This window comes from Ceratotherium simum, chromosome 1 (genome assembly GCF_057802395.1).
Source record: "Ceratotherium simum simum isolate JZ-2026a chromosome 1, ASM5780239v1, whole genome shotgun sequence".
NCBI classification, from domain to species: Eukaryota; Metazoa; Chordata; class Mammalia; order Perissodactyla; family Rhinocerotidae; genus Ceratotherium; species Ceratotherium simum.
The window spans coordinates 28,382,523-28,409,223 of record NC_141900.1 but is presented as its reverse complement, the minus strand read 5'-3'; the positions used below and the strand labels follow the sequence as shown (position 1 = coordinate 28,409,223).

At 36.5% G+C, this 26,701-nt stretch overlaps 1 protein-coding gene across 1 annotated transcript in view; it reads left to right on the top strand.

Annotated features, from left to right (window-relative positions):
- PCLO (piccolo presynaptic cytomatrix protein) overlaps positions 1 to 26,701 on the top strand; it is a 397,103-nt gene that overhangs the window by 196,123 nt on the left and 174,279 nt on the right. The window contains 2 exon segments of the mRNA XM_087445431.1: positions 6,696 to 11,778; positions 12,143 to 14,157. Of these exon segments, the coding sequence (XP_087301557.1) occupies positions 6,696 to 11,778; positions 12,143 to 14,157 (7,098 nt within the window).

Genomic DNA, 26,701 nt, shown 5'->3' with positions numbered 1-26,701 from the left:
GAGGCTGTCTTCATTGGTACATTTTTCCTTAGTAGCTCGCAATAGTAATTCTTTAACTACAGTATTTTGTTATTGAAACAGAGATAGTGAATATTATAAATTGAGCATGTTAGAAATATCTGCATTTTGATTCTGTTACTGCCAAACCTCTTTCTACTTACTCACTTTGTTCTAATAATTTTCTGCCGAACCCTCCACAGTTATTTCTGTGTTCCTTCCAACAATATTTGCTGACCAAGGAATGCAGTTTGATATGTCACCATATTGTTTTATACATATTACTTGAGCCAAGTTTCCCCAAATATGTGACTTTTTGTCTTTTGCTATGAAGTAAGAAAACTCAAAAGAAGATTCTAAGTGTTTATTATTCAATTTATTGAAAATTTGTAAAGTACTGGAATATTTACTTACTGAAAATTATAGAAGTTTGTGATAGTATCATAATATCACTTGCTTTAATGCCAAAGTGCATTATGTGTTTAGCTGAGGTTTATTGTTAGCAATAATAGACGTAAATACAGATATCAAATAGTTTTCCTGATAATGTCAAATATTTTGGCCAACTTTGTGTCAGATCTTATTTAACTTGGTCATCATTGTTTTTGCTTTGTAATATTGCTGATGAAAAGCTTGTAACAACGTGAAGAGTGTTAACTTCTTTATTAATGTTTGTGGGTTTCTTCCATTGTTAATATTATCTTTAACACATGATTTTTTTGCAAGAAGCTTTGTGTATCACTTACCTATTATAGGAAAGTTGGTTTAGTTGAAACTAGGTAATGTAAGCCACAAATATGCCTAACTGAATGATAAGCTTCAACATAAAGGTGAGCGAATGAAGTGACTGCCTCCCTGTAACTTCTCCTCCTAGTGTAACTCCCAGTTTTCTCCCGGGATTCCTCACAGGCCATGTGACCAACTGACATAAGAAGTAAAAGAATACTGATATCAATCTATTTACTAAATATTAGTAAAATGTAATTTCTATTTTGGATTAAAAGGTGCAATAAAAATCCTAACATTTACTTCTTGCCGTCCATTAGATCATTTTACATTCCTGCCCGGGTTTCTGCACCCATGGCCGAGACTCCTGTCTAGAGCTTAGCTTGGCTTTCTCAGCCCTCTGGAATATGGCTTCACTATAACTTTCAAGCAACCCCTAATATTGCCCACAAGTGAGAAATAGAAAACCGGGCAAATATGCCTTGTATAATTCCTGAAGGTAGTTTGTGCTTTCTTCCTTCTGTACCTGTACTCAGTTTTTCTCTGCGCACCGACTCTTGTATCAGCCCTATGAGAAAAATCCCACCTGGACCTCTGGGCCACTCTTGTCCCTAGTGGCAGTCACTCCTCCTGCTGCTGCACTCCCTTTATGGATTATTTTTAAATTAGTTTTTGGTTGGAATCAAAATAACACTCTTAATTTACCTCTTACTATAGTCTAGGCACTATGTTAAGTCCTTTCTCTATCATTTAATCCACACAACTATTGATGAGGTAAATATTGTATCTGTTTTAAAGAGGGGGAAACTAAATTTCTGTGCTCAAGATCACATGGCTAGGAAGCAGCAAAGTTAAAATCGTAGTCTAGGTCTGGTTATAAAGGCTGGGCTCTCCAACACCATACATAATGCTTCTTTCCTATGACACTTTTAACATGCTGCCTTTTCATTATTATAATTATTCATGTCTCTTAGCAGTTCGCACTATAACCCCAAACACTTTGTGTAATTTTTACTTTGTTTATATATTTATATTACTTGTTTGTCATTTGTGTCATTTATATTATTATAGTATATTGTTTACATTTCTTTGTTATCATATCATTTTGTCTCTCCATTCATTCCTGTCTTTTAAAATGTGTTCATCAAATGGAATTAAAATTTATCCTGAAATATAATGAATAATTTGAAAGGTACATTCTTCTTTACTTTTTTAGTTTAATATTTTAAAATTTTGTGTTGCTACAGAATTCTCTCTTTTTACTTATATGCTTAATTAAGTAGAATATTGTCTACATTTGATATATTACATTGAAACACTATAGCTCTCCTGATAAAAACCAAAATTTGAACATCCTTTAGCATAAGTTTTTGTTTGTGGTTAAAATGACCCAGGGTTAGTATTCAATTTTTATATAGCCATTGTATATAATGGCAGCATAATCAGATAGGGTGAAAAATAATGAAGTTTTCTGTAGTGAAAAGGATTCCCATGTAGGTAGGACTATCTGATTTTTCTCTCCAGGCCCAGTGAATTTTATGGACTTAATCTTATTTAAAGTGTTTGGGACACTCAGGCTAGCAATTCATTTTGATATAAATCTTATATAAATGATTAAAAATCATTCATTTATTGTTTTACTTTAGCCCATTAAAATAAATGACTTGGGGAAAATTAAGCAAAAACTTAATATTGCATCCTTTCTTTGTACAGTCTTATGCTTAATCAAGAATTCAGTTCTTAACCCCAATAATATTTAAAAAACTTCCATTTACCTTCAATATGGAAGGCTAAAAGTTTCAACACTTATGAAAGGGGTAGAACTAAGTTTGGCAGTGCAACTGTGCCTTGGTGCATTGTCCACTACTAGAGAAGGCCTCAAGATATGGCACCATGGGAAGAGTTTCAAATGAGTCTCAATTCATTACCGCCCTTCTCTGACTGGTCTCTAGGTCAATAAATGGCAGTGGAATATTGAAAGGAAAAGGAATTCTCCAGTCTCTGCTTTTGTTAGTAAGTAAAAATATATGAATCTCAACCTCAGGAAATTTTGAATAATTGTTTCATATACACAGACAAGAAAGGCTCAAGTAGCCATAATTCTATACATGGGAAAAGTGTAATACAGGATAAAAATAAAAGTCAGTATACTAGAATCTAATGCTAAATGTACTTAGAATAATACAGGGAAAATATGTTCCTCAGGGGAACTGAAAAATAACATTGCTATTAAAGAGAAAAGTATGTTTAAATTATGACCGTTCCCACTCACTGCCTCCATCTAAGATGACAAACAAAATTCTCATGAAATGGTAGATACCTGGAATTTTATTCTTATATAACAATTTCAGAGGTCATTCTAGATTGTATTACATGTAAAAAATGAAACGGATATTTAATTCAACTTCTGATTATCTATTCAAATAAAAAATGCATAAATAATAAAATTCAGTGATATTTATACACATATGTGTACATAAGTTGTGTATAATATATATATGTAATTGAGAAAGAGCCATTTGAATCTATTCATTTCATTAAATCTTAATATGTTACTTAAATAGCTTAGAATTCTTCTCAAAAATAAGTATACAACCACACATTTTTGAAGCAACTGAGAGAAAACTCCCAATCTTTTAGTCCTAGGGACTTAGAAACTTGGGAGAAAATAAGCCCACTTATGCCTCCTCACATGAATCCTTTGATTGTATTCCTCTAGAGTTACAGTACTTCAGACATCCATTTGAAGACTGAATAATTAGAGAAAACCAGATCCAACATTGTGTTTTACCTTCTTCTCAGTTCCATCTACTCTCTCTTATTTGGTCAAATTATTCTCTTGTTAAGAAATGTTATTAATTAAGCAAAAGTTTGCAGTGTTAACTCTATATAGACCAGTTAATTTACATGGGTAGAAATTGCACTAGTATGCTCACCCAGATATCTCACAGAGGAGAATGGATAGCCACAGGAAGGATAAATGGATGGACAGATGACTACCTCTGTATGCTGATCTCTGTATATGAAGAACAATGTTTTTTTTTTTTAATTTTAGCAACAGCAGGTGAAAAGATGAATATGTAGGTGCCTTAAATTAAAGAGACAAAGGGCCTGGTTTGTGTGTGATCTGATGGTTAACAAGCTAACAGTTTAATGAAGAAGCAGAATATCACTTGCCTCTGTCAGGGGACTTTAAACCTATGCTAGTTAGGATGAGAAAAATGGACATTATGAATTTTTTCAATATATTGTGGTACAATAAATACAACCAACTGTTCCTTCTGAACAGTTCAGTGAAATGCCCTTTGGTCACCTAATTTGATTTCCCTATATTAACCACTCTAAACATTCTATCTTAGACCCACAAGCCTGTAAAGCAAAATCTTTGCAGACTTTGCCACCTCATGATATGAAAACAAAGAGTCATTTGGGGGAAAAGTCATCACAGGTAAATAATGATTGAATCCTGTGAGAAATGTGAAGGAAAGAGACCAGGAAGAGAGTGGCAAGAGGGAGAAGTAGGTAGAACATATTCCTGAGGAAAGAAGGAAAGCATGAGCACATGGAGAAAGGCCACATGAGGGGGATTGTAGGGTAGGTATTTTGATATTTATGTGTGTCAGTCTTCTGTCTAATGTATCTTGATTTGCTTTGTTACATTATGTTTGTCTGGTCCTAAACTTTTTTTTGTAAAATGTCAGTAGAACCTTCAGAATCCATTGTATAAACTTATAATTTCTTTTTTATTATACTCAATGAATTGTTATATATAACAATTGTTACATTTATATAAATGTTATATAAATGTTATATAAAACAATAGTTTTATTGCATTGTTATGTTTTGTAATTTATGCAGACACAAAATAAAGAATGCAAATGACCCTATCAAAATTCGGTTATGAAAGATCATTTTCTTGACCTTTTTGTCACAAGGAGTTTAGGTACCCCACCCCTATGGTTATGGTGTTCACTGTGATTTAGTGAAGGGTGGGAAGGCTGACAAGGAAAGATATAGAAAGCATATTGGATGCAAAAAAATGTGCTCTGGCATTGTCTGGGATATGAGGAAATGGAAATATCCCCCCACTGTGACCATCCAGAAAGATTTTATTAGGAGACAGCTTCACCCTTGCTTACCTCTTCAATGTGTAGTTCTTAAGATAAAGGAACTAAAGTTAGTTGGGTGCTTATCAGCCCTACTACTATAATCTCACAATTCCAGATAGGTGAGCCTTTCCTGGAAAGACATCTAACGTGGTCCAAGGAAGTTAATTCTTAATAAAACAAAGAGTAGGCATTGCTTTTTGTGCTAAAGTTGTGAAGAATATATGAGACCATCTTTTTGAATCAAGTCATGTAAATTCAGCAAAAGCATTTTATCCTATAATATGCTCAAGATATATCTCTAACCATACATAATGAAGACAGATATTGAAATGAAAATGAATGTAAAATGAATATCAAGCCAACAACTTATATTTGAGAACTCTGTAGCTAAAAGAAGAAGGAGGAAGAGGAGGAGGAGGAGGAGGAGGGGAGAGGAGAAAAGGAAGGAAGGGAGAAAGGAAGGAGGGAAGGAAGGAAGGCAGTAATGAAAGAAAGAAGAAAGAAGGATGTTTTTGCATGTTTGTTGTTTGTTGTGCAACCTGGCATCTGCTCATTTGGGCTGTATGTAGGTTGGAGGAGCCCATGCTCAAACATCCACTGAAAACATTAAGATGGTTAGTTCAAGATACAGACTTAGTAGAGTTGAGGTAGCCTCATAGGCCAAGGTCGGATAGAGCATGTCCCTTTGCAGCTCCTCTTCTGACCTCTTCATTCCACAGGGCTCTGGTGTTATTTTGACACTCTCCTTTAAACATGGAAACTAGCAGGAGCAGTTGGGTTTCATTTTGCTTATAGGTATTTTTAATTTGGGCTTATGTAAAAAATCTCTGTGTTTAACATTTTCATTTAAGGCCTCTCTGATTCTTAAACCAAATTGCTGGCATGGCCTCATCACAGCCCAAGGAAAAGAGTAGGTCAAGACTGTCGTTTCTCTACTAAATGTCCCATCTCCCTGGAAAGTCAATGTTCCTATTCACAAAAGTTAGTTATTGTACTGGTTGAAGAGTGCTGACTCTGAACTACTGTGAAGGTAAAATTCCAAGTATTTTCAAAATCACAAGACATTTATAAGTGATATTTATTACATATCTTTAAGGTGAGATGCTGAAAATAAATGTGATTAACAACTCTACCAAAATAATAGCTGGATACTTCTCTTTGGCTAAAACCATGGGTCAGACCAATTATTGTGTAACTTTTTCAAAGTTTCGTGAACATTCATTTTAAATGATATAGAATAATAATATTAACAATACCAAGTAAATATAGCAGTTCACATCTTTCAAAATGTCTTTAAAAGCCAGTGTCTTGTTTGAATGTCTCTAAAAAGAAATCCTTTGCAGTAGGTGAGACGAATATCATTACGGCCATGGTACCTGCTTATTTCTGTTAAGTAAATTTTCAACACCCCATACAACTTGTAGCCAGGTACAGAGCCCATCCTCTGATTCTTTCTTTCTTTGCCTGTCCTCGTAATCCAAAAGTATGAATTATGTTAATGGAAAACCTATTAAAATTTTTCTTTGACAATTTGAACTCTTTCCCAAAGTAAATGTACTGAGAAAGATAATCATATTTTTGAAGGGAAATGGTGTTGAAATATAAAAAGATAGAGTATTAATGGAATAAAATCAAATGTCATTGAGAACTGACATTTAATTAAACTGAAGTTAAATGAAAACTAACCTTAATCAATATGTACCAACTATTTTCATTTTTTGTGCCCATTCAAAGATTTTTTAAATACTGGCATATAGTTACAAAAATTCCTATAATTATTCCTCAGTTATTTGGGAGTAATGGAGAGGCCATGTTATTAGTTTAACCGTGTTAAGTTTTCCTGTATCTTTTCCTTCCTGCTAGGAAAAGGAAGATGACAAATCAGATGCTTCAAGTTCTCAGCAGCCGAAAAGCCCACAAGGTCTGAGTGACACAGGATATTCTTCTGATGGAATATCAAGTTCACTTGGTGAAATTCCAAGTCTTATTCCAACTGATGAAAAGGATTTGCTCAAAGGACTCAAAAAGGACTCTTTTTCACAAGAAAGCAGCCCTTCTAGCCCCTCAGATCTGGCTAAGTTAGAAAGTACAGTCCTATCCATTTTGGAAGCTCAGGCAAGGACACTTGTTGAAGAAAAGTCAGAAAAGGAAACAGTGCCCCATGAGGTTTCTCCTGAGCAGCCTAAGGAGCAACAGAAAACTCAGAGTTTATCTGAAACACTAGAAACTACAATTTCAGAAGAGGAGCTCAAAGTGAGTCAGGAAGAAAAAGACACTTTTAAAAAAGAGAGCCAACAAGACGTTCTTTCCAGAAAGGACCATGAAGAAAAGTCTGAGTTTGTTGATGACATAACTACAAGAAGACAGCCTTATGATTCAGTTGAAGACAGTAGCGAAAGTGAAAACTCACCCATTCCACAAAGAAAACGGAGAACTAGTGTTGGTTCATCAAGCAGTGATGAGTACAAACAGGAAGATAGTCAAGGATCAGGTGAAGAGGAGGACTTCATTCGAAAACAAATCATAGAAATGAGTGCTGATGAAGATGCTTCTGGTTCTGAAGATGATGAGTTCATTAGGAACCAGCTCAAAGAGATTAGTAGTAGTATTGAGAGCCAGAGGAAGGAAGAAACAAAAGGGAAAGGGAAAGTAACACCAGGGAGACACAGGCGACTGACTCGAAAAAGTAGTGCAAGCTTTGATGATGATGCAGGGAGACGCCATTCATGGCATGATGAAGATGATGAGACATTTGATGAAAGCCCTGAACTTAAATACAGAGAAACTAAAAGTCAGGAGAGTGAAGAACTTGTGGTTGCTGGAGGAGGAGGGCTACGTCGATTCAAAACGATTGAACTCAACAGCACAATAGCAGACAAATATTCTGCAGAGTCATCACAGAAAAAAACAGCTTTGTATTTTGATGAAGAGCCAGAATTAGAAATGGAAAGCCTAACAGACTCTCCAGAAGACAGGTCAAGGGGGGAAGGATCTTCTAGTCTTCATGCTTCCAGCTTCACTCCTGGCACATCCCCCACGTCAGTGTCGTCACTTGATGAGGACAGTGACAGTAGCCCGAGTCACAAAAAAGGAGAGAGCAAACAGCAACGTAAAGCTCGGCACAGATCTCATGGCCCTCTTTTACCTACTATTGAAGATTCTTCAGAGGAGGAAGAATTGAGAGAGGAAGAAGAATTATTAAAAGAGCAAGAAAAGCAGCGAGAATTAGAACAGCAGCAAAGAAAGAGTTCTACTAAGAAATCAAAGAAAGATAAAGATGAGCTTCGAGCTCAGAGAAGGAGGGAAAGACCAAAGACACCACCCAGTAATCTGTCTCCCATTGAAGATGCATCTCCAACAGAAGAATTACGTCAGGCTGCAGAAATGGAGGAGCTCCATCGATCTTCTTGTTCTGAATATTCACCTAGCATAGAGTCGGACCCAGAAGGCTTTGAAATAAGCCCAGAAAAAATAATAGAAGTGCAAAAAGTTTATAAGTTGCCCACAGCTGTATCTTTATACTCACCCACAGATGAGCAATCTATTATGCAGAAAGAAGGTAGCCAAAAGGCATTAAAAAGTGCTGAGGAGATGTATGAAGAAATGATGCATAAACCACACAAATATAAAGCTTTTCCAGCTGCAAATGAACAAGATGAAATGTTTGAAAAAGAGCCTTTGTATGGTGGGATGTTAATAGAGGATTATATTTATGAATCTTTAGTAGAGGACACATACAATGGTTCAGTAGATGGCAGTCTGCTAACAAGGCAAGAAGATGAAAATGGATTTATGCAGCAGAGAGGGAGAGAGCAAAAAATAAGACTTCCAGAACAGATTTATGAAGATCCCATGCAGAAAATTACAGACCTCCAGAAAGAGTTTTATGAGTTAGAAAGCTTACATTCTGTTTTGCCTCAAGAAGACATCGTTTCAAGCTCTTATATCATCCCAGAAAGCCATGAAATAGTGGATCTGGGTAGTATGGTCACTTCTACCAGTGAAGAAAAAACATTATTAGATGCTGATGCTGCCTATGAAGAACTCATGAAGAGGCAACAGATGCAATTAACACCTGGATCCAGTCCAACCCAGCCCCCCATCAGAAATGATATGACAGAGTCCACTACGGACTTTGACAGGGTGCCCGATGCATCTTTGACATCAAGTGTTCTCTCAGGAGCATCTCTTACCGATTCAACCAGCAGTGCAACTCTCTCTATCCCAGATGTTAAAATAACCCAACATTTTTCAGCAGAAGAAATTGACGATGAATATGTAACCGATTATACAAGAGAAATTCAAGAGATAATTGCCCATGAATCACAGATTCTGACCTACTCTGAGCCTTCAGAAAGTGTCCCACCCTCTGACACACCCTCTCTTACATCATCTGTTTCTTCAGTTTGTACCACAGACAGCTCCTCACCCGTTACTACCCTGGATAGTATAACCACAGTTTATACTGAGCCAGTGGACATAGTAACTAAATTTGAAGATTCTGAGGAAATTTCTTCATCAACATATTTTCCAGGCAGCATTATAGACTATCCAGAAGAGATAAGTATATCTTTAGATCGGACTACCATACCAGATGGTAGAACTAGTGCTGATCATATTGTGATTTCCTTATCTGATACGGAACCTTCTGTCATAGAATCTGCAGGAATTAAACCCGAGGGGCTAATTGCTGATGCTATTTCCACTGACTTATCTGTACCTGAAAAAGACCCAGGGAAGAAAGCCAAGAAGGAAACTGAGAATGGAATGATTCTGGAAGTTTTGGAAGCTTACAGAGATGAAAGGAAGGAGTCTGAGGCTGAACTAACAAAAATTAGCTTATCTGAAACTGTGTTTGATCAACCACCTTCTTCTATAATAGCCCTTCCAATGAAGGAACAGGTTTCAACTACATGCTTTATATCTGGAGAGGGCTTTGGTCAAGCAAAACCTGCATCTCATTTACCTTCTGGTGGTCCTTCTGTTCCCTCTCTTCCAACTAAAACTCGTCCATTCTTTCGAAGTTCTTCTTTGGACACATCAGCACAACCTCCTCCCCCTCCTCCCCCTCCCCCTCCTCCTCCTCCTCCTCCCCCTCCCCCTCCTCCCCCACCTCTTCCTCCACCAACTTCACCTAAACCAACTGTTCATCCCAAAAGAAAATTAACAGTTATAGCTCCAGTGACTCTAACTACTACAGCTACACCTCTAGTTGATGCTGTTACTACAGTAGAGACCACAGCTGTTCCAAGGAGTATTGGGTTACCTGTAACAAAAATCTGTACCACTGCACCTCCTCCTGTTCCTCCTAAGCCATCTTCAATTCCATCTGGACTTGTATTTACACATAGACCTGAGCCAAGCAAACCTCCAATTGCCCCTAAACCAGCGGTTCCTCAGCTTCCAGTAACTACACAAAAACCAACAGATACACACCCCAAACCAACTGGTCTATCTTTAACTTCAAATATGACATTAAATTTAGTGACATCAGCAGATTATAGATTGCCTTCCCCTACCTCGCCACTTTCCCCTCACTCTAACAAGTCCTCACCAAGATTTTCCAAATCCCTCACGGAAACTTATGTGGTTATCACATTGCCATCTGAACCTGGGACTCCAACAGATTCTTCAAGTAGTCAAGCAATTACCAGTTGGCCCCTGGGATTACCCCCGAAAGATCTGATTTCCATTGAATCCGTGTTTTCTGTAATTCCTCCTATGACAGCTGCAGAAATTTCAACTTCTTCAGACCAGAGCCTCTACATCTCAGGCACTTTGGAAACATTTTCTGCTATCCCTATCACAACACTGTCATCATTTCAAGCAGTACCAACTTCAGTCACACAGTTTATCACAACCGAAGTTTCCAAGGTGGAAGTTTCAGCAGCCAGAAGTCCAGTCTCTAGTGTTGGTCTCAGCAGCATCTCTGTATCAATTCCTCCAGAACCTCTTGCTCTAGATAATCTACATTTAGAGAAGCATCAGCATAAGGACAATGGTAAGTTGCAACTTGTTGGTGATGCCATTGATTTGCGGACGGTCCCGAAAGTAGAAATTAAAGTAACTGAAAAATGTATGGATCTTTCTGCTTCTACAATGGATATGAAAAGGCAGACCACAATAAATGAAGTTTATGGGAGACAAATTAGTGCTGTGCAACCTTCTATTATAAATCTCAGTGCAACTTCATCAGTAGTGACTCCAATAACTCTGGTCACCGAGACAGTGACTGTTGTCACGTGCACAGCTAGTGCAAGTTACACTATGGGCACCGAAAGCCTAGTGGGTATAGAACATGCAACAACAGCACCACTCCAGCTTACTACATCAAAGCATGCTGAGCCCCCGTACAGGATACCAAGTGGCCAAGCCTTTCCTACAGTTAGGGAGGAAGCACCAATAAACTTGTCTTTAGGTACTTCAGCACACGCAATGACATTGGCTATTACAAAACCTGTTGCTGCACCTCCTGTTGGTGTCACGAATGGATGGACTGATAGCACCACATCCCAGGGGATCACTGATGGGGAAGCAGTGGATCTCAGTACAACGAAGTCTCATAGAACTGTTGTAACAATGGATGAATCTACTTCAGGTGTGGTGACCAAAATAATAGAAGATGATGAAAAACCTGTTGATCTGACTGCAGGAAGAAGAGCTGTGTGCTGTGATGTGGTTTATAAGTTACCTTTTGGAAGGAGCTGCACAGCACAGCAGCCTGCAACTACACTTCCTGAGGATCGTTTTGGTTATAGGGATGACCACTATCAATATGATCGATCAGGGTCTTACGGTTATAGAGGGATTGGGGGAATGAAATCTTCCATGTCTGACACTAATTTAGCAGAAGCTGGACATTTTTTCTATAAAAGTAAGAATGCTTTTGATTATTCTGGAGGAACTGCTGCAGCAGTAGATCTAACTTCAGGGAGAATTACTACAGGTCAGTATGATGTGGCAGCAGACCTTTCCTTGAAATATCATTATGGTGTTCCTCATCTCATTTCAGGATGAAAATGTGGTCCCTTTTCCAATTTTGTTACTTTTTCTCTTTCTTTGGATGTTTTGGCAACATATTTTGGAGTACATGTGCACTTTTGTTTCTTCATTTTTTAATTTGCTCTGCCCCAAATCGTCTGCATGTGCCTGCATGTTCAACATTGCTTTTATTGCACATCTAATTAGGTTAACCTGTGGATTTGCATGCAGTCCCATTCGTTGTGTTCGTCAAGATTGAGAGGGCTTTCAAACCCAAAAAAGCATCATTCGTTCTGGAAACTGGACTGTAACTCTACCCTGTATTTCAGGTGAGGTAATGGATTATTCAAGCAAGACTACAGGTCCATATCCAGAAACACGACAAGTCATTTCAGGAGTTGGGATTAGTACCCCACAGTATTCCACAGCAAGAATGACTCCACCTCCAGGATCCCAGTATGGTGTGGGGAGTGTTTTGAGGTCATCTAATGGTGTTGTCTATTCTTCAGTAGCAACTCCAATTCCCTCCACATTTGCTATCACCACACAACCTGGCTCCATTTTCAGCACCTCTGTGAGGGATTTGTCTGGTGTGCACACAACTGATTCAGTGACTTCATTATCCGCCCTGCACCAGAGCCAGCCAATGCCTAGATCCTATTTCCTAACAACAGGTGCATCTGAAACGGACATTGCAGTAACTGGTATTGATATCAGTGCTAGTTTGCAAACTATTACTATGGAAACTCTTACTGCTGAGACAATAGACTCAGTTCCCACTTTAACCACAGCATCTGAAGTGTTTTCTGAAGTGGTGGGAGATGACAGTGCTATTTTAATTGTCCCTGAAGAAGATAAACAACAACAGCAGCTAGACTTGGAGCGTGAGCTCTTGGAACTGGAGAAAATTAAGCAACAGCGTTTTGCTGAGGAATTGGAGTGGGAACGTCAGGAAATTCAAAGGTTCCGAGAACAAGAAAAAATCATGGTTCAAAAAAAGCTGGAGGAGCTGCAGTCTATGAAGCAGCACCTTCTCTATCAGCAGGAAGAAGAGCGTCAAGCCCAGTTCATGATGAGACAGGAGACATTAGCTCAGCAACAGTTACAACTGGAGCAGATCCAACAGCTGCAGCAACAGCTTCACCAGCAGCTAGAAGAGCAAAAGATTCGCCAGATCTACCAGTATAACTATGACCCTGCTGGAACTGCTTCTCCACAAACCACTACTGAGCAGGCCATTTTGGAAGGTCAGTATGCTGCCCCAGAAGGCAGTCAGTTTTGGGCGACTGAAGATACAACCACCACAGCCTCAGCTGTTGTGGCGATTGAAATACCACAAAGCCAAGGATGGTACACAGTTCAGTCTGACGGTGTTACTCAATACATTGCCCCACCTGGCATCCTGAGTACTGTTTCAGAAATACCTCTAGCAGACGTTGTTGTAAAAGACGAAAAACAACCCAAAAAGAGAAGTTCTGGAGCTAAAGTCCGTGGACAGTACGATGAGATGGGGGAAAATATGGCAGATGATCCTCGCTGCTTTAAAAAGATAATGGACAGTGGTGTGCAAACTGACGATGAAGATGCAGCAGATCGGAGTTATGTGAGTAGGAGAAGGAGAACTAAAAAGAGTGTTGATACGAGTGTCCAAACTGATGATGAAGATCAGGATGAATGGGATATGCCTACTAGATCAAGGAGAAAAGCTCGTGTAGGGAAATATGGTGACAGCACTACAGAGGCTGACAAGACCAAACCCCTTTCCAAAGTCTCCAGTATAGCAGTTCAAACAGTAGCAGAGATATCTGTGCAAACTGAACCAGTTGGAACCATAAGAACACCTTCAATACGGGCACGCACGGATGCCAAGGTAGAAATAATTAAACACATTTCAGCACCTGAAAAGACTTACAAAGGGGGCAGTTTAGGATGTCAGACAGAAGCAGATTCAGACACACAAAGTCCTCAATATCTGAGTGCCACATCTCCACCCAAAGACAAGAAACGCCCAACACCTTTAGAGATTGGTTATTCAACTCACCTCCGGGCAGATTCCACATTACAGCTGGCTCCTTCCCCACCCAAATCTCCAAAAGTCCTTTATTCACCCATCTCACCACTTTCACCAGGCAAAGCCTTAGAATCAGCCTTTGTACCTTATGAAAAACCCCTCCCTGATGATATAAGTCCACAGAAAGTACTGCATCCAGACATGGCTAAAGTTCCCCCAGCAAGTCCTAAGACAGCCAAGATGATGCAGCGGTCCATGTCTGACCCCAAGCCTCTGAGTCCAACAGCAGATGAAAGTTCCAGGGCTCCTTTTCAGTATACCGAGGGCTACACGGTAAGAGTGATTCTTTTCAGTTAGAAGACAATGGATGAGTTGATGTTAACCATGTGTTTGCAGACTTTAGGAGGCAGTAAGGCTCCTGGTACCTTAGAAAGCTAATACTAAATTTCTGTGAGGACTATTTCCTTAGAAATTTGGGGGAAAAATAGAAAAGTATACATCATTTCAAAATACCAAAAAAAAAAATTATGTGAGGCAAAATGAGAAGTTTATTACTTTATGACTTAATGAGATTGAAAGTTTTATTCTAATCTTGAAATCTCCCAAGTGTCAATTGTAGACTGTGATTTCAGTGAATTTAATTGATATTCATATTCAGGTATGATGGAATAAACATTGAACATAAACAGATAAGGCAAAGGATGACCATAAATTTAGACCCATGGATGCTGGACCTCTTTAGTGGGAGAGTCCTTGAAGATCATCTAATCAGTCTCTTCTTCCTCCAGCCAGAATGTTTTCATAAAAGGCCTTAGAACATTTACTGTTCAAAAGAGAGCATTTCTAGGGCAGGCAGATGAAAGTGTAATATAATCTTCATTGTTCATTCATGCTTACAGTCATGCACCACATAACGACATTTTGGTCAACGATGGACCGCATGTACAACGGTGATCCCGTAAGATTTGTACCATATAGCCTAGGTGTGTAGTAGGCTATACCATCTAGGTTTGTGTAAGTACACTCTATGATGTTCTTACAAGGACGACATCACCTAACGATGCATTTCTCAGAATGTATACCCATTGTTAAGCGACGCATGGCTGTATTTTCTTTCTGGCAACTTTCTTAATCTACCTCAGGTAAGCCTTAGTCCTAGTGCTTACAGAAGCAAAAAGAATTTTTATGTTTCTTTGAATAATAGAGAGTAAGTATTTAAAAATATATAGGTATGCTTCAAAGGAAAAAGAACATATATGGATATATTGGACACATTAGTGGAGATCTCTGTAGCTGAGAATAAGAAATGTTATTAATCAGCTATAAAAGCAGATGTATCCTACTTAAGAAAATCTAATATGTAACTCTTTAGGAGGTTATTGATAAATATGATAGTTAAATTTAAAACAAGATTTATGTTCAAATTAAAAGTTCCCCTAATGCACTGATCTCTGAACTCTAGGTCTTGAAACCTTGAATCTTCTAAATAGGTTTTTCTGACATTTGCTATATTACCACTGACCTATATATGTTAAACATTGATTGTGGGATGAAAAATATGCCATTATAAATGACTGTAAGTCTATTTATAGGTGTACAGACATATCAATTGTCATATTAATAAATTACAAATTCATGTCTAAGTTTTCTAGTTTCATAGTGGCATTTTGTTATTATGTTATACTACTTTTTCAAATAGTATATCCTAAAAGTAAAATTGTCTTCAGGTGGAGGACAGAGGTCATAACTATTAAGTCAGGGAACCACTGGTGCATCAAGATTTAATTCAGTTTACGGAGAATTATTTTGTGCATAGCTTTGTTTCTAGAATTAAATCTATTGTGGGAAGTGATTTTTAACTCAGTTATAATGTAGAAGTATTTATTTTTATAACTGTGGCCTATAAATTCACCTAAAAAGTTACTTGGAAAAGTAAACTTTGAAAACTGTGTTTTTTGACAGTATTTTAAAGTAATAATCATGGCTTCTGTCATTAGAAAGAAAGGCTTTTCCAGTTGATATATTGATCATTTACTTAATATATGGCCCTGTACCCTTAATTCAAAGGAACTCAGTTAAAGAAGAGATTCAAGTTGTTAATATTTTTTTCTCACAGTATTCACTTCAGATTTGGAAGTGTGAAATAAAAGATACAATGGGTTGTATTATTGATTGTACCAGTAATATTGATTAACCATCTAATAATAAAAGAAGTTGAGTATATTACTCAATAATACTCTGAGCCTGAAAAATCCTAGGTGTATTGAGCCTTGGAGCACAATTCAGTAGTTTCTTTTTCTAGTTGGTCAAACTCAGTGCATCCTTTAATATAGAATAATTGTATGTAGACTCAAAGATATTGTTTTATTTCACGCACAAGGTAGACCATTTCATGTATAGGCAATGTTTCTAGCATTTTAGATACTTTGATTCTAAGATGTGAATTTTATAATTTATTTCTTTGCAAATTTCTAGACATACTTTGAGTCTGTTTTAAACTAAATTAAATTAATTTCTTAATTAATGGGGTAATATTAGTTGTACTGTAAAGATAGTGAATTGAGTTTAAGAAGTTTAGCTCAGTAATTTACATATTTTTAATTTTCTCAGACCAATAAAGTTGAAAAAATCACACCATTCAGTAGGCATTGAGACAACATAATAACACTTATAATACAGCATGTGAGATAAGTTTTATACTATATGAGATTCTGTGGTATGATCTCCTCTTCCTGGAAGTGTCAGGAAATGTTTCAAAGAGGAAGTTCTGAAACATGCAAGTGAGATTTCTGTTGGACTATGAAGAGAAAAATGGAGGTCTTTCTAAATAGAGGGAACAGAATGTAGAAAGGTTCAGACTGATGAACAGACATAAAGCAAAGAGGAGGAGAAAGGTTTACTGTACTAAAACTGGAAAGGTAAGTAAGGAACAGGTCACTGGGGATCTGATTTGCATAGCTGTAGTTTGGATTTATTTCTCTTGGCTATGGGGAGCCTAGACCAGAGCCACCATCTTTTTAAATTTACACTGTGCTCTAGCCCCTGGACTCCCTCCAGTCTTGCCTTCCTTGCAGTCGATTCTCTAATCACCTTTAGGGTGATTTTCTAAAATGTACGAAAGATTATGTCACACACCCCACAGTTTAAACTCTCTAGTAGATTCTCATCAAATTCAGAATATGCTAGAAATTTCTTGACAAGGACCCATATGATCTGGTCTCTGCCTGTCTCCCAACCTCATCGGTCTCTCCCCGCATTTGTGCCCCCTTCTCACTCTGCTCCAACTGCTGGCCTTGCTGTTCTTGGGATGTGCCAACCTCATCCCCACCCAGGACCCATGCTGGATCTCTCTCCCCAGATCTTTGCCTTGCTCGCTTCTGTGTACAGGTCTCTGCTTAAATTTCACTTCCACAGAGAGGCTCTCTTTACCTCATTCTCCAAATTCTGCCTATCACCATGAGTTCCCATCCCTGCACCCTCTAAATTTTATATATTAGTTATTAACATATTGTATATTTAATCAAATATCATCTTTCTTCTCCAGTAGAACATAACCTCTACAGGAGCAGGAATTTTGCTTCATTTGCTGCCAACTGTCTAGAACAGCACCTGGCACAAAGTAGGCCCTTGATTTTTATTGAATAAATGTATTAAGGGAGGAATATAAGCATAGAAGCAATGGGATAAAGCTTGTACTAAAAGATTCTGGCTGTGTACTTTTTCATTGCTCTGATCCAGACCCATCCTAGCAAATCCTGTTGATAATCTAAACTGATATCTCCTTTGCTTAAAGTGTCAATTCCACTTTCTTTATTTTTATGTAGACATCTGAAACACTGAACACAAGTTGAATGGTATTTAGCTATTAGTCCAGCCACCTTACAGATGAGGAAAAAAGCCCAGAGCAGGCTAGTGACTTTATCATGGTTCGTTAATAAACTGATAACCTGGCTAGAATTAGAATGTTAGACTCTGCACTTTACAGTTTTTATCCTTTATCAGTCTCTTCTGGGACTTATTGAACATTTTCTGTTTTTTCTTAATAATTCAGTAACTTGCTTGGTGTCTTTTTATCTTGTCATTTCCTCTGCTTTCCCTGAAATTCCAGTTTAAGTCCCTCTCAATTAGGTTTATTGATTTTTTAATTTATTTTTGCCTACATTCACTCATTTTCTCATTCATTCATTCATTGCTCTTTTCCAGACACTGTGGTAAACTCTAAAGATACAGGATGAACCAGAGAGGCCGAGTTCACGCTTGACCTCCTGCCGCTGGGATCGTTTTGTTCTTCTTGCTCATGTATTGTATTGGTTTGTTAGGGCTCTCAAAACAAAGTACCACGAACCAGGGGGCTTAAACAACAGAAATTTATTGTCACAGTTCTAGAGGCTAGAAGTCCAAAATTAAGGTATCGTCAGGGTTAGCTTCTTCTGAGGGCTGTTGAAGCCTCTCCCCTAGCTTATGCTCACCTTCAGTATTCTTTGACCAGTGGGTGGCAGTCTCTTTGCGTCTCTTCACGTTGTCTTCTCTGTCTGTGTATCTGTCTCTGTGTCCAAATTTCCCCTCTTTATAAGGACACCAGTCCTATTGAATAGGTCCCACACTAATAACCTTGTTTTAACTTGATTACCCCTGTAAAGACCCTATGTCTAAATAGTTTCACATTGTTAGGTGCTAGCAATTAGAACTACAAAAATATGTCTTTTTTTTTTGAGTGAGTGGAGACACAATTCAACCCATAACACCTATGACAGCAGTATATTGTACTTTTTCTTTGTTCACAGGGAAGTGTGAACTATTTTTTGGTTTAATTGTTTGTTTATGGTCCTCTTTCCATACGCATCTTTTTTTTCTCAGTAATTATCTCATAAGCTATTTGGAGAGCTTTAATAATGACAAAATTCTTCCTTATGGGTAAAATCTCTCCTCCTGGAGTTTCAAAACATTTGTCTTAATTATGCAATTTGGAACATCAGAGATTTAAATTTTATTCCATTCCCACTCTATAGGAATTCAACTATGTGGCATGAGATCTTTTAACTCTCATATGGTTTTTCCATCAGGGAACTTTGGTCACATCTTTGACACAGAAATTCCAGGGCAGAAGCATATATTGTCTAAGTGTTTCACTGGCACTTTAAGTTCATGCTTACCCCTAAGATATCTTATACATTCATTTGATTAAAATTAGCACTAATTAACATAAAATCACAAAATAATACATACAATGGGCATAACTGGAGCAGGGAGTTATCTGAGATCATTTTATTGAGTTATGTAATATTCTCCTATGTCTCTAAGAGATGAACTCTATCCCTTTCCAGACCCCATCACTCTGGTATCAAAGTCACAGCCCCAATGCCAAATTTCTGACAACATTTATGTAACCAAACCGTTTCATCTTACAGCCTACTTCTCTTTACAAATATAAAATTTTTTTTTTTGACTGGGAAAGATTTGCCGTGAGCTAACATCTGTTGCCAGTCGTCTTCTCTTTTTTTCCTTCCTCAAAGCCCCAGTACAAAGTTGTGTATTCTAGTTGTAGATCCTTCTGGTTCTTCTACGTGAGCTGCCGCCACAGCATGACAACTGACAGATGAGTTGGTGTGCTTCCGTACCTGGGCACCAAACCGAGGCTGCCAAAGCGGAACGCACTGAACTTTAACCGCTAGGCCGTCAGGGCTGGCTCTACAACTATAAATTTTTAACTCCGAGTAAAGATGGAAAAATATTACCACCTTTTTCCTTAAATCCTTCAGTTTTCTCCCCAGGAAAATTCCCAAGAGATAAAGTCAAAATTTATTCCTTCCCATGGGATTAAGCTTGCTACTTAGATACAGCTTGATAATAATGTATTTTCATCATGATTTAGAAAAAGCACAGGAAGAAGTACGGAAGCCAAATAGTTAAAATTGGGTTTAGAACGATCAAATATCTATCTGTAATGATTGAACGAAGAAACATTTATAACCTTCCCATCACTAAGTCTCGCAACTGTAGATATCCAGTATTGTTGATTCTCTTTCCTCAGGTTGACGTTTAGCAATATCTGTATTTCCTCAGCAGAAATTTGCCAACTATCATTAAAGAGCTTTACTTTATGGGTTGGTAGAAATAATTTTCAAATCTCCTAGTAACTGTGGGCCTTTTGTATTCTATAGAGTATCTAATGCTGCTTCTCTATAAATCTCAGATTCCTGTTCTCTATAACCATTTAAAATTTACTCTTTTGGGTCATGAGTAAATGACCCAATTTACTCATGACTGACCAACTGAAAACCACCCAACTTTCTAACACTCTATCATTATGCACTTCTTGATTTTTCTCTGTGTCACATATCATCATCAAAAATACTATACCTGTCCCTTTGTAATTTTATTTATTGTCTTTCTTCTCCACTAGAATTTATGGGTGAGGATTTTTGTTTATTACATTCACTGCTTTATCCCCAATGCCCAGAAAGATCCCTGATTCTTAGTAGGTTCTCTGTAACAGTAAGGTAATTTGACAAATTAGTGAATGAATGGACCTCTTTATCCATCAAACTGCTTTCAGTTTGGGGGATTCACGAGTTTCTCCCTCCCACCTAAAACAAAAAATAAAAACAAAGCAAAACAAATAGATAACATCTTATTCAGCCTCCCACTACACTTTTTGTGTTGTTCAGTGTTACAGTTTCTCCTTCTACTTTCTTCTCTGTGTTTTTCTTCCATTTGCTGAATGGATGACACCACACTTTCTCAAATCTATTTCAATCCAGTATTTTCATAGATCAATCTTTAGCATCACATAAAATTTTCATAAACCAGAGCACCAAAATGTGGTCCTCGTGTGCTTTCTCTTTCTTCTACACAAAGAGACTGATTTACTTCATTACCCCAGATGATCAATAACTTCAGGAAGGAAGGTTAATGTGGCATGTTCTCTACAAAATCAGAGGAGAAAGTGACATTATCCATTGAGAGAAATAGTAGTGTAAATTCAAAGAATTTGTTTGGAGCTGGAAGGGATCTAATTCATTCCAAGATTTCTCTATCTTAAAAAATAATATTTTTAAATGATATTTCTATCAAAAAAAGACATATATTTCACAACTTAGCACATGTTTTGTCAATGTTGGTACACACCACTTTTTGCACTAAAATAAGCTACATTTAAAATGTTATCACCAGGTCTAATACCGTATGATTTCCTTCATTAAGTAGTAGATAATAACAACAATAAACAAACACATAGGGACAGAGATTGGATTGGTGGTTACCAGAGGGGAAGGGGGGAGGGAGGAGGTTGAAAGGGATAATTCGGCACATGTGTGTGGTGTTGGGTTGTAATTAGTATTTGGGTGGTGAACATGATGTAATCTATGCAGAAATAGAAGTATGATGATGTACACCTGAAATTTTTACAATGTTATAAACCAATGTTACTGCAATAAACAAAAAATTAAAAAAAATAATAATATAATAAAATAAAATGTTATCACCTTTATATGACCTTAAAAATACATAGGCTATTAAGTGTTAAAGCTGTTTTATCCCACCCTTAGACTTATTGACCAATTTTAGAGCTTTTTTTAGTGATAGGCAAACTCCTTATTAAAATCTTTTTATTTTGGAATTTAAAACAGGATCCTCTTGCAAAGCAGATGGTATTCATGAGGTGATTTTTACAAGAATATGTTTTGCTTCACTGATTGCTGTTTTGATAGCTATTTTTAAGATTTTTGGAACCCTTTAATGTCTATTTGTGAGAGTAATCTTCATAACCTAAATTGAGAAATTTTATTTCTGTCAATTTTATTTCTGTCAGAATATACAGATTTAAGAAATAATGACTATAATGGCCAAGTGTGACTTAAGAATAGTAGTTATTAGGGGTTTTTCATTACTCTCTGTGAAAAGCAGCATGAGAAGTCAGTCTATTAAAACTGACTGATGAAATAACCTGTTTTTTAATGGTGGTATTTGTGTATGTCACAAAAGATTATTTGTATATTAAAGTTTGGGTTTGTAAATAATAGAAACCTCATTCTCACTATAGCTCTTACTTTCTTCGTTACGAATATATTTTTCTCATGATATTTCGTCTTTATGACTAAAATCTTGCATATTAAAATGCAACTGTTTTAGGGCTAGCCCCGGTGGCCTAGTGGTTACGTTTGGTGTATTCCACTTCAGCAGCCCAGGGTTGGTTCCTGGGCATGGACCTACACCACTCGTCTGTCAGTGGCCATGCTGTGGCAGTGGCCCACATACAGAAAACAGAGGAAGATTGGCAATAGGTGTTAGCTCAGGGTGAATCTTACTCAGCAAAAAAATAAATAAAGAAATAAATAAGATAAAATGCAACTGTTTTAAAATGGAAACAAGAAATACTATATTAAAGTGTTTTTCAAAATAAATATCAGTAAAATAATTTATGGTAGTTAATTATTAGGATATGATAAAAATCAAAACAAATGTATACATATATACAAATGTCAGTGAGTGAAAACCAGAAAGTTTTTAAGTTGATCTCATCAATTTAGTGTTCAGTAGTTATCATTGCTATTTCATTATAATCAATATCTAAGGATTAATTTCAAAACAGCTTTTCAGACTGAAAGGGAAAAAAATCAGATCATTTGTGTTATCCTTTCCAGACATCTACATTTCAACATATGCAAGTGAGCATAATTATAAAAAACAGATTTATGTTCATAGTATTCAGTGCAGGACCTCTGCTGAAAATGTAACACTAAATATTTGGACATGCCAGTTTATCTAACACAGGTGAGTTCTGAATTAATAGAGCATTGATTATTACTGACACAGTTTTTTTTATTAAGAAAACTGGATCTAGAGGGTATTATGCTAAGTGAAATAAGTCTCATGTCAATAAGTTAACAATAACTAATAATAAAATAAAACAATTATAACATTATACTGTAATAAAAGTTATGTGAATGGTGGTCTCTCTCTCTCTCAAAATACGTTACCGTACTATACTCACTCTTCTTCTTGTGATGAAGTGAGATGATAACGATGCCTACGTGATGAGATGAAGTGAAGTGAATGATGTAGTGTCCCGGGCAGGATGGAGCAGGAGGGTGCTGATAACAGTGTTGATAACACAGTTATTTTTTTATTAAGTTATAGTTCACATACAATATTATGTTAGTTTCAGGTGTACAACATAGTAATTCAGCATTTATATACATTGTGAAATGATCACCACAATAAGTCTGGTAACCATCTGTCACCATACAAAGTTATTACAATATTATTGACTATCTTCCCTATGCTGTACACTACATCCCTGTGACTTATTTATTTTATAACTGGAAGTTTGTACCTCCTAATCCCCTTCACCTATTTCACCCAACCCTCTATCTTTCTCCCTCTGGCAACCAACAGTTTGTTCTTTGTATCTATGAGTCTGTTTCTGTTTTGCTTTGTTTGTTCATTTTCTTTTTTAGATTCCATACATAAGTGAAATCATATGGCATTTGTCTTTCTCTGTCTGACTTCTATCACTTAGCGTAGTACCCTCTAGATCCGTCCATGTTGTTGCCAATGGCAGGATTTCATTCTTTTTTATGGCTGAATAATGTTTCATTTTGTGTGTGTGTGTGTGTGTGTGTGTGTACACAACATATATTCTTTATCCATTCACCTGTGATGGACACTTAGGTTGCTTCCATATTTTGGCTATTGTAAATAATGCTGCAATGAACATAGGGTGCATGTGTCTTATTAAATTAGTGTTTTTTTTTTCTTTGGGTAAATACCCAGAAGTGGAAGTGCTAGATCGAATGGTAGTTCTATTTTTAATTTTTTGAGGAACCTCCATACTGTTTTCCATAGTGGCTGCACCAATTTACATTCCCACCAACAGAGCACAAGGGTTCCCTTTTCTCCATATTCTTGCCAACACTTACTATTTGTTGTCTTTTTGGTGACAGCCATTCTGACAGGTATGAGACGTTATCTCGTTGTGGTTTTGATTTGCCTACCCTGATGATTAGTGATGTTGAGCATCTTTTCATGTGTCTGTTGGCTTCTGTAACTCTTCTTTAGAAAAATATCTATTCAGGTCCTCTGCCCATTTTTTAATCAGATTATTTGTTTTTTTGATATTGAGTTGTATGAGTTCTTTATGTATTTTGGATATTAACCCCTTACCAGATACATCATTTGCAAATGTCTTCTCTCATTCAGTAGGTTGCCTTTTGTTGATAGTTTTCTTCTCTGTGCAAAAGCTTTTTAGTTTGATGTAAATTGTGTGCTGTTCCAAGTAACACGATGAAATTTTGCGCCCTCCTGCCCATCCCACCGGGGACACTACATCATTCACTTCACTTTATCTGATCACGTAGGCATCGTATCATCTCACATCATCACAAGAAGAAGAGTGAGTATGGTATGGTAATGTATTTTGAGAGAGAGAGAGACCACCATTCACATAACTTTTATTACAGTATAATGTTATAATTGTTTTATTTTATTATTATTGTTGTTAATCTCTTACTGTGCCTAATTTATAAATTAAAGTTTATCATAGGTATGGATGTATAGGAAACAACACAGTATATATGGGGTTTGGTACTATCCAAGGTTTCAGACATCCACTGGGGGTCTTGGAACATATCTCCCATGGATAAAGGGGGACTATTGTATAAGAAATTGTTAAGCTAGATTATAGAACTGCTATCTCAGTATTTTTTTGGTTGCAAAAATTTTATGAGATGACAAATAAAAGCTTAGCTTTGTGAAGAACAATAAATAACCCTCCTGAGGGAACAAAGATCCAGTAAAAATAGAAGATTTGAAGCTAAAGGTGGTTACACTTGTCACTCCCTCTCCTTCTTCCTCAAGTGAATGATTAAATATAAGTATATGAAAAAATATATACAAAAATTGTTTGTGCTCTCTGATAAACCATTTTAACTACATGAATATTTTACTCTTAATAGGTTGGACTAAATTTTAATTTCTTATCTATTAGGTACTATATTTTAGCATGAAAGGGACAAGGCAAGTCCCCATTGCTTTTTCTGACAAAACTCAGCCCTAATCACAGAGCTCGGTCTCTAGACATAGAGCTACTTGTATGGCTTAGTCATTTACTTCTTTGAACCTCAAGATGAAAGTACTGCTTAAAGTACTAACTAATGCTAATTGTAGAGAGTTTTATAATATCTCATAAAAGACTCAACATCACAACATTAATTTTCCTTTTGACATGAATAAATGTGCATGAATTTCTTCAGTGTCATAGGTATTAAAATGATAGAAATGTTTCTAACAAAACAGTAATGTTATTGTAATTAGAAAAAGCTTCTTTGCTAGTGGTTTCAACCAGTTCTTTCCTTGATGGCAGGAGCGGATGCCTATAAAATGCTCACTCAAATGCACAATAATCAATAAACTCAGGTTTCGTTAATTATCCGTTTGGAAAATCGTCTAATCACCCATCCAAGTATACCTCTATTCTCATGTAATTGGATGTATAGAATTGAGAATTGAAAAGTTAACCTCTTAAAATGACGTTTAGTAAAATACTGTCATATTTATATTAGCCCAGCAGCTTTATCTTCTAGAAGACTGAATAAAATATTTCTTGCCATTTACTTAATTTAATTGCCATCATTTATCAATTGTTAACAGTATTCTAAAGAACCAAATGGTTCGGCAGTTTATATGGAATAAGGGCCATGGTCAAGTACTTTCCAAGGAAATTTTGTTATTTAATTTAATTGGAGAAGCTATTTCACTTGATTTGGGTTTATGAAGAAAAAATATTTCATTCACTGCAAACATATGTAGATAAAAGCAACTCTGAACTGTTTTGATGTCATGTTCCAAGGTTGTGTTCTAGGCCAGGGGATAATAAATCACTGAGAGAGAAGCAAAAACAACAGAGATTCCTGTGATTTTTGTGTTAAGACGTTTCAAGAATCTGAACATAAAATACCTTTATTATCTCAAGATAATTTAGTAAAGACTTTACGCCACTATTAAAATGGTCATTATAATATTTCCCATGACTTTTGATAGGTAGTTAATGAATCATTCTTTAAATTGCTAATGATCTGATGCTCTAGAAAATACAACATATAGTAATCAATCATAATTCTAATACTCCCTGTGCAGAAATATAGCATAATTAGAGATTTACATTTTACAGCATTTGAAATAAAGTTAATTTTGCTCTGATGAGAGCTTGCCAATGAGGAAATATTTTATAGAAGCATTGGAATCACTACAATGTCTCTTTATGGATCAACAATTTGTTCTCGGAATAATTCCCAGGCAGGCAATACTACAATATTCAACATGCTGGAATATAAAGAAATAACTGCTGAAAAGAAAATGGGGAAGATGTATTTTACTTTTTTGATTTACATTTATGTTTTAGGATAAGTTCATGTTAATTCTTAGAAATTTTTATTAACTTTATTATTCTACTTCAGATTGCCTGCATAAACCATTTAACACATTTTCTGATTGAGGAATGAAGTCATTATCTCACGGTAGCATATTAGAACTACAGATGATTTTTTGCCCTGAAGAAGGAATCAGCATTAGATAGTTGTTCATAGAATTCACTATCCTAGTCCAGCAGCACCATGTAAAAGTTAAATGAGAAAAGAGGAAGTATCTGTGTTCATTTTCCAGTGATCTGATCTGTTATTTTAATTCTTATGCTATCATGTTTTCATAGCCTTTAGGTTATGTCAATGCTTTTAAATTACTTGTTTGTTTCTCTTTATGCTTACTGGTCATCAGGCCTTCTTTCTGACTCGTTAAGAGCATATAGCAAAATACGTTTTGCTGCCCCAATAAATTTTTTTTTAAATTTTATTTATTTATTTTTTTCCCCCAAAGCCCCAGT